Raw genomic sequence first — 9033 nt, forward strand, 5'->3', positions numbered from 1 at the left:
GTCTGTATCACAGTGTAATGTGGATCTGTATCACAGTGTAATGTGGATCTGTATCACAGTGTAATGTGAATCTGTATCACAGTGTAATGTGGATCTGTGTCACAGTGTAATGTGGATCTGTGTCACAGTGTAATATGGGTCTTTATCACAGTGTAATGTGGATCTGTATCACAGTGTAATGGTGCTGGCGTGTTGTTGTGAGATCTGTGCAACAATGCCTCAATACTGCCTGCTCTCTGCCACTCTAACACCATTGGCACAGCATGCTCTGTGCCACACTCCTTCATCCAGCTGTGCTCATTCTGTCCTGGAGATAACACAGACAGCATTGACATTTATGAGGCACCTTTCACCAATCCAGGCTGTCCTGAATGAGGTACATTGAAATGTAGTCACCGTTACATTCTAGGAAACAGTCAGTTTGTCCTGCAAGATCACCCAAACAGGAAGAGGACAGTTAACTCCTTGTAATGCTGGCTGAATAATGTACATTGGCTGACAGACACAAACAAAATCCCCTCCATATCATGGGATAGTGGCCCTGGGATTCTTCTGTATCCCCCGATAGAGCAAACAGGACCTGACTTTATCATCTCAACAGTCTCTTTTATTGCTGTCATTTTGATTGCAGACTGAAATGGAAAAAGGATATTTTTAAAACTCGGGACCATAGAAAGAATTGCTATACTTTTGAATGCAAGCAACTGAAAGTAATTAGGTTCTGATTATTCGGATGTTCTGATCATGTAGTGAGGGTAGCTGTTTGTAGACAGGCCATCACCAGGGGCTGTATGCAGAGAAAGATTTAGTCAGCAACGAGTTCCTGATTGTTCTGTGCAATTCTAACCAGTTGTGGATGGCAGAGATCATTGGCCTGATGGCATATTTCCAATTGGTTCTTGGCAGCTAAACAGTTTGTGGATGTAAATAATTTAGGCAGAAGCATTTGGACTGCTGGAAGAGGAGGTGAGGTGTGTGTCGCTGTCTCTCTCTCTCTCTCTGCAGTAAAACTATCCAAAGCCTGATGAAAGTCAGTTGTTTCCTCTTACTGGTTGCTGTAACCTGTTGCCTTTATCTAGTAACCAAGAGACTAGGTTAGTGTAACAATAACCCTGTGTATCCATGAAGAAATTAAATACCTGGAGAAACCAGAATATACAATAATAAGTTTTAGCAAACCAAAGGAAAACCTAAACCAACACCTTGGATTGATGCTATTTTTTCCCTCCATCCATAAAACCAATGTCCTTTGTTTGTGTATGTGTGAGTGTGTGTTGGAATTTAAAAGGGTGTTACAGTTAAAACTGGCATAACTGTATGGTGATGGTTGATAACTTTGTGCCTGTTTGTGCTGAACAGTAGTTCTGGCTATGTGCAGGAATCTGATTGGTTTATCCCAGTGCCCTGGTTCTATCAGGCAGTCAGTCAGGGTCATTGTCAGCATTGATTAGATCATCACTTTGTGTGGTGACCCTAGCAGGGTCTGGGGAATGGGTCTCAAGAATCAGGCACTTTCCCAAGTGAGTTGCGAAATCCTGGAGCTGGGAAACAGCTACCGACTGACTAAACATTTCTCTGTTTTCTGTCATCCTTCTGTTTGACCAACATCCTCTTCCAACTCCTGGAAATTTCTGATTCTCATCACTCCATCATTGGTCACCATATCTTTAGGAAGTTCCTCCTTAAATCTTTTCAACTCTGCCTCTCTCTCCTGAAGGGTCCTTCAAACATGCCACAAATTTTATGGTCAGCCACCTGAGTATTTTCTGGTGTGGAACAATTTGTTGCCCTTTCTCTGAGGGGGAGTGGGGCAGCAGCATCTTCCCCCCTCTCACCCTGAAACACCTGCTAAGCAATCTGCATCAACGAGGTCACCACTCAATGTTCCCAACTCTGGATTTTACATGTCCAAACTCCTCAATCCCTCCTCGTGGGTCAGTCCCATCAGCCCAGGCATCGGCCTGCTGAAGAACTTTGTTATACTCTCTCACAGCAAGTATACCCTCTCCTTAGTCAGGGAGGACAATGTAATTTTTATTTCTTCATACAATGTAGATGTCAGGCCAGGCCAGCATTTATTACCCAATCCCTAACTGCCCTGAGAGCAGTGAAGAATCAATGCCATTGCTGTGGGTCTGCAGTCACATATAGGCCAGACCAGGTAAGGGTGGCAGATTTCCCTCCCTAAAGGGCATTAGTGAACTAGGTGAGATTTTATAATTGCCAAGGGTTATACAGTCACCATTAGACCAGCTTTTAATTCCACAGTATCTACCCCAGTGGGATGTGAAGTCATGTCCCAGAACATTAGCTTGGGGTTCGATTTTACTCATTCAGTGACATTAACCAGCACATCACTACCTCCTCTGCCCACCAGGCCTGGTCTCACCAAGGCTTTGTCCAACTGCAGCAAGATATTCTTCACTCGAACTCAAATTCCCTTGTGATGAAGACTAAAGGCCATGCTATCGATACAGTCTTCACCCACTCACTGTACTTTTTTAGATTAGATTAGATTCCCTACAGTGTGTAAACAGGCCCTTCAGCCCAACAAGTCCACACCGACCCTCTGAAGAGTAACCCACCAAGACCCATTTCCCTCTGACTAATGCACCTTAACACTACGCGCAATTTTAGCATGACCAATTCACCTGACCTGCACATCTTTGGACTGTGGGAGGAAACCGGAGCATCCGGAGGAAACCCACGCAGACACGGGGAGAATGTGCAAATTCCACACAGACAGTCATCTGAGGCTGAAATCAAACCTGGGACCCTGGTGCTGTGAGGCAGCAGTGCTAACCACTGAGCCGCCTCATTCTTATATAACAATCCATATTACACAATTGGAACCTGTGTCCACATTTCAATTCATTTCCATAAATTCATGGGCAAATAATTGGAGCAGATCAGGAGGCAGAGTGTGAATTATTGTTTATTCATTTGTTTAAAAAAAACTCCAACCTGATGTCACCAGATCAGAGTGACACCAGATGCTGCCAACAGATCCCAGCTGAGATCTCATTTGGGATTCATCGTCTCTTTTACCTTCCTCATTCTCTCAAGATTCACCACCAATTTCTCCTGGGTTCCAGCCTGAAGTTGTGGTTTTGGGTCTTTGATGGTCCCAAGGAAGATGGGGATTCCAGAGATGTCATCGCGGATGATGAAGAAGAATGGTCGATTGATGGTACACTTCATGAAGGAGCGATTGACAGCAATGCCTGTGCTAGCAGCAGCCTGTACTCCCTCCTCCTTCAGCTCCATCATCGCCTTATGCTGAATACTGGACACAATCAGGGGCATGGGTGAGATCCTGCGCAGGTCAGGGTTCGAGAACAGTTTGCCCAGGCCTGTGAGAGCAGAGAGCAGAGAGCAGGAACGAGACAGGAGCAGTTAGACTGGTGCAGGCTTCTTGCAGTTCCAAACAAGGGGACTGCATTAGATCCAACAAAGCTCACCTCCCACTCTCACATTCAAACACTCACACTCACTCACACATTCTCACACACACTCTTTCTCACACATTCACTCACACACACACACACACACCCATTCAACCTCACACTCATCATCTCTCTCACACCTGCCCACTTTCACCTGCTCATCACCAATGAGAGACGGTTTCTGAGTTGATGCTGTAATTCTGATTTTCTCGGAGAGGGAGGATTGTGCCAATTGGAAGTGTTAGTGCGTTAGTGATTAACTCATGATGCAAGAATATTAGAAAAACATTGGGGAATGGGATAAATTTGGGGAATGGGATAAATTTGAGGAAAGGGATAAATTTGGGGAATGGGACAATTTGGGGAATGGATGACCTACCAAGGTTCTTCAAGGCTTTGTTTAGTTCGACATCAAAGTTGATGTTGAGTTTTGGGATCTGGACTGGCATTGGACGAGTCTTGAATTTGTGGGCCAGTAGATCCGAGATGTTCAGTCTGGACACAATGCTGTCGAGTTTTCCAGTCCCCATTGGCTTCACAACAATAAAGCTCATGTTCTGTTTGAAGGATAATCTGGCAACCTATGGAAACAACACTGTCAACCATGTGGACTGGAGAGAACATGTATCATTGTTCCCCATCAACTCTAGCCCCCATTCCCAAAGGCTTCCTTCCAGTTTGAGCCCTCCCCTTGAGGTAGTGTTGGAATGATCCTGCCCCCATTGTTGTTTGCAGGATTATAGACAGTTACACAGAGTCACATTGATTATACAACAGAGAAACAGGCCTTTTGGTCCAACTACATCATGCTGGTGTTTACATGAGTCGACTCCAATTGTATCTGACACATCCCAGTCTTTGAGTAAATCTTTTTATTCCCTTGTCTCTCGTGTACTCGTCTGGTTTCCTATTGAAAATATCAAAGTAATCTAATTGTTCTCAGTGGGTGTGGTCTGCACATTCTAAACTCTCTCTAAATCTCCAAAAAGCTTTCCCAGATTCTGGGTGCACTCCGTCACCGATAACCCCATGGAATCTCTGACTGGAGTCAGGGATCCTGGGCAGGGCTCCCATCATCCACCATTGTACCCACACAAATTGCAGTGTTCTGATTGGTTCAGGTTTACCATCTGTTTGGACGTATCCTGGAGGTTTTATCAGATGACCTCTGACCTCAAACCAATTTCAGATTTGTTCCCGTCTGCAATCGGTCAGCAGTGAACAAACAAATTTCATGAAAACATCAAATTGTTGCTCAGGGATTGTTCCTGCTGGTCCGTTTGCCGGCAGATCCTGCAGGTGAGGCGATAATAAGCTGAGATTCCAGGATAATTTGGTAACTTTAAATCACTGCTTCAGGTCCAATCACCTGACTCAGGCTAAACCAAAGATATATCTCACTTTCAGTCTGCTTCCCCATTTGGGATTGTCCAGGTGACTGCTTCAAACATTCTAAGGAAATTGTCAGTGGGACTAACAGAGCAGACAAAGCTGTTGTTTAAATCAGTGACAAACTTAGAAATTGCTGGAGAAACTCAGCAGGTTTGGCAGCATCTGTGGAGAGAAAGCAGAGTTAAGGTTTCAGGTTGAGTGACCCTTCCTCAGAACAGAGTGTCAATCGGTGAATTCCTCTGATGTATGGAAGACACCATATTGTTTCTTATTGGGCTATAAATGGAACTGAAAGTTAGACTGCTCTCACTGAGATACTAAGAGAGTTTAAAGATCAAGTGCTGCATGGTTTTGGAACTGTCTGATATAACGTTGTGTTTTGAAGCAGTGAGAGAGACAATCTCAGACTGAGCAATATCAAAAATCCTTTCAATTAAGGAAATCTACCCTGAAACAGTCCTCTGATTGGTTGAATTGCAGAGCATTAAACAGTTTAAGTGAGAGAGCTGTTTTTCAATTCTGTATCTCAAATGATGAAATCTCCAACTCGCTGGTTTTGGGATTTGCATCGAAGATCTGAGCCCTGAGTTGACCTGACAGTTCCCATGCAGTACTGAGGGAGTGTGACTGTGGCAGAGGTGCAGTGCTTCACCTGAGAGACCTGTCTGCCCTTGACTGGGTGGAAATGATCCATAACACCATCCAAGGAAGAGAATGGGAGTCTCCCCAGTATTTATCCCTGACCCAACAGCCCATACAGCATACAACCTGGTCGTTTATCTCACTGCTGTTTGCGGACTGGCTGCCACACTGTCCACATTGCAAAGTGAGTGCCCTTCATTGGCTGTGAGTGTTTTGGAATATCCGAAGGTTGTTAATCAACAGGTCCAGAAGGAGGCCAGGCAATCATTTCAGCCTGTTTCTTCTTTGATTAATGCATTTAATTGGAGAGTTGTACAGAGCTGAGGGGAACCCACTCCCTTGGAGTCAGCATGAGTACAATGGGCAAAATGGCCTCTCTGCATCATGCTGTGAAGGTGTGAAGTCAGATGTTATAGACGTGCAAGTCTTTTCTTCCACACTCTGTCAATGATTTTCACCTTGAGAGTGACCAGCTCTATTTGGACTAATCTCTGCTAACCTTTGCACATAGAGTCATAGAGCACGGAAACAGACCCTCCAGTCCAACTTGTCTAGATATCCTAAATTCATCCAGTCCCAGTTGCCAGCACTTGGCCCATATCCCTCCAAACCCTTCCTATTCATATACCCATCCAGATGTCTTTTAAATGTTGCAATTGTACCAGTCTCCACCACTTTCTCTGGCAGCTCATTCCATACATGTACCACCTTCTCCGTGAAAAGGTTGCCCCTTAGGTCTCTTTTATATCTTTCCCCTCTCATCCTAATCCTATGCTCTCTAGTTCTGGACTCCCCCACCCCAGGGAAAAGACCTTGTCTATTTACCCTATGATGCCCCTCATGATTTTATAAACCTCTATAAGGTCTCACTATAAGGCCTCAGCCTCCGACACTGCAGGGAAAACAGCCCCAGCCTGTTCAACCTCTCCCTATAGCTCAAATCCTCCAGCCCTGGCAACATCCTTGTAAATCTTTTCTGAACCCTTTCAAGTTTCACAACATCTTTCCGATAGGAAGGAGACCAGAATTGAATGTAATATTCCATGGACGCAGCTGAACCTCCAATTCCAAGCCAGCGACAGCAGGGGGAGGATTGGCATCAGCTGAGCCCTCACCAGTCACAGAGTCTTCAATAGGAGATGGAATAACACCGAGGAACCATAAGAGAGGAGTGTTGTGCCTGGAATCAGTTCAAGGACAGTGGGAACAGGAAAGTGACCCTATTCAACAGGGTCAGACTTCGAAGGCTGAATGGGATATGAGTGGAAACTGAGTCACTGTGGGGATCAGCACTACCTCAATCTGAAGGTCATCATCATGGAAACTACTGAGGGGGTATTTGGGATGCTGCATCATCGCCACCTGGACAGAACTCCCATCCTCCTTGTAGAAGACATCACTGGCGGTTGCGAGAGGATCAAACTGAACTTGCCATAACCCTGTGAGTGTGGGAATAAAACACAAAACCATCAGCAGCATTCAACACATTTCTCAGCAGCAGACCAACATGAAAGGATGCTCTCTCTCAGACCTGGTCTTGGAAATGTGATGGGCCAAGGCCAGCTGGGGAACATTTAGGAAACAGCAATCATTGTACTGTAGGGTTCAGGATGATATTGGAGAATGACGTTGGTCAATGCAGAGTGAGAATACTCAATTGGCAGAGAGCAGACTTCAGTAGGACAACGATGGAGCTGCAGGTTAAACAAGAGGCTGTCCCTGAACAATGGGCTCCCTTCAGAGAGAGGGTTCTCACCCTGACAAGGTGTTATCACAACTGGGAAAGATAGGACATACAAAACCTGAGCTCCCCGGATCACAAAGAAGATAGAATCAAGATAAGTAAGAATCATACAGTCATGACAAGTGTCAGGCTGAAAATACAACTGAGATCCATGCGAAGATGAGGAAGTAATTTCAAGTAGCAAAGAGAGAATTTGAGAAAAGACCAGCAGCCAACATAAAGGGTGACTGGAAGCCTTCTGTAGGCATATACATTGTGAAAGAGTACCTCAAAGAAGCATAGGACCTGTGAGAGACCAAACCAAGGATTTACAGATCAGGGCAGAGGGCATGGCTGAGGTTTTAAACAAAAAAAGGTTACATCTGGCTTTGGCAGAGAGGGAGATGCCCAGTTCACCACATGAGGCAACTAAGTCACTGGGATAAAGTGAGGACTGCAGATGCTGGAGATCAGAGCTGAAAATGTGTTGCTGGAAAAGCGCAGCAGGTCAGGCTGCATCCAAGGAACAGGAGAATCGACGTTTCGGGCATGAACCCTTCTTCAGGAAGGGAACTCAGTCACTGAGCAGGTTCAAACCTAACAAGGGTAGGTGTTTGAGAGACTGTGGGTATTTAAAATTGGGAAGGCCCCGAGACAGGAGGAGATGCGTCCAGGGGAGACTGAACAAAGTGAGATTAGAAATTACAGGAACACTGCTCTCAATCTTACAGTCTCTGGGGGAGGTGCCAGAATACTGGAGAATTGTAAAGATCATGGCTTTGTTCAAGAAAGTTGGCAAGAATATTCCCAGTAATTCCAGTCAGTTAAACTTCGGTTATGGGAAAGATTCTAGAAACAATTACTCAGGATGAATTTAGGAATTACATGAAGAGTCAGCTTTAGATGTCTAACTGGGACTTGGTGTTTAACCAACCCACTGGAGTGTTTTGATGAGGTAACAGAAAGGTTCGATGAGGGTAAAGCTGTTGATATGCTATACATGGATGGCCGGAGGCCACTTGATATAGTGCCACACACCTGTGAGGAAAGTTATAGCTCATGGTTCAAAAGGAACAGTTGTGACACAGATACATAGGAAACAGTAATAGTCAATATTTTTCAACCTGCAAGAAAATTGTGGTGGATTTCATATTGGGACCCTAGCATTTCCTGATATATATTAATGATCGATATCTTGGTGTACACAGAACAATTTCAAAGTTAGGAGAACTGAAAACTGTGAGAACAGCAGAATGAAATTCCAAAAAAGAGCAATGACAAGTTGGAGGAGTGAGGAATAGGTGGCAGGTGAGCTTCAATGCAGAGGAGTGAGGTGATGCACTTTGGTTGGCAGAACTTTGAAAAACAATATAAAATAGGAGATACAGGTGCAAACATAGCGGAGAAGTGGAGAAGCAGAGGAACCTTGGTGTCTATGTGAAAAAATCATAGAGTCATAGAATCATCGAGATGTACAGCATGGAAACACATCCTTTGGTCCAACCCGTCCACGCCGACCAGATATCCCAACCCAATCTAGTCCAGCACCCGGCCCATATCCCTCCAAACCCTTCCTATTCATATACTCATCCAAATGCCTCTTAAATGTTACAATTGTACCAGCCTCCACCACATCCTCTGGCAGTTTATTCCATACACGTACCACCCTCTGCGTGAAAACGTTGCCTCTTAGGTCTCTTTTATATCTTTCCCCTCTCACCCTAAACCTATGCCCTCTAGATCTGGACTCCCCGACCCCAGGGAAAGGACTTTGTCTATTTATCCTATCCATGTCCCTCATAATTTTGTAAACCTCTATAAGGTCACCCC

The 9033-nt window shown here is 44.8% G+C and overlaps 1 protein-coding gene across 1 annotated transcript in view; it reads right to left on the reverse strand.

Moving 5' to 3' along the window:
- Positions 1–2919: 2919 nt before the first annotated feature.
- LOC122564199 (alpha-2-antiplasmin-like) overlaps positions 2920–9033 on the reverse strand; it is a 34767-nt gene continuing 28653 nt past the window's right edge. Inside the window, exons 3-5 of the mRNA XM_043718893.1 lie at positions 6777–6919; positions 3826–4027; positions 2920–3353 (exon numbers count right to left, since the gene is read on the reverse strand). Coding sequence (XP_043574828.1) covers positions 3022–3353; positions 3826–4027; positions 6777–6919 — 677 coding nt within the window. The 3' untranslated portion in view covers positions 2920–3021. The remainder of the gene's footprint in view (positions 3354–3825; positions 4028–6776; positions 6920–9033) is intronic.

This window comes from Chiloscyllium plagiosum, chromosome 28 (genome assembly GCF_004010195.1).
Source record: "Chiloscyllium plagiosum isolate BGI_BamShark_2017 chromosome 28, ASM401019v2, whole genome shotgun sequence".
NCBI lineage: Eukaryota > Metazoa > Chordata > Chondrichthyes > Orectolobiformes > Hemiscylliidae > Chiloscyllium > Chiloscyllium plagiosum.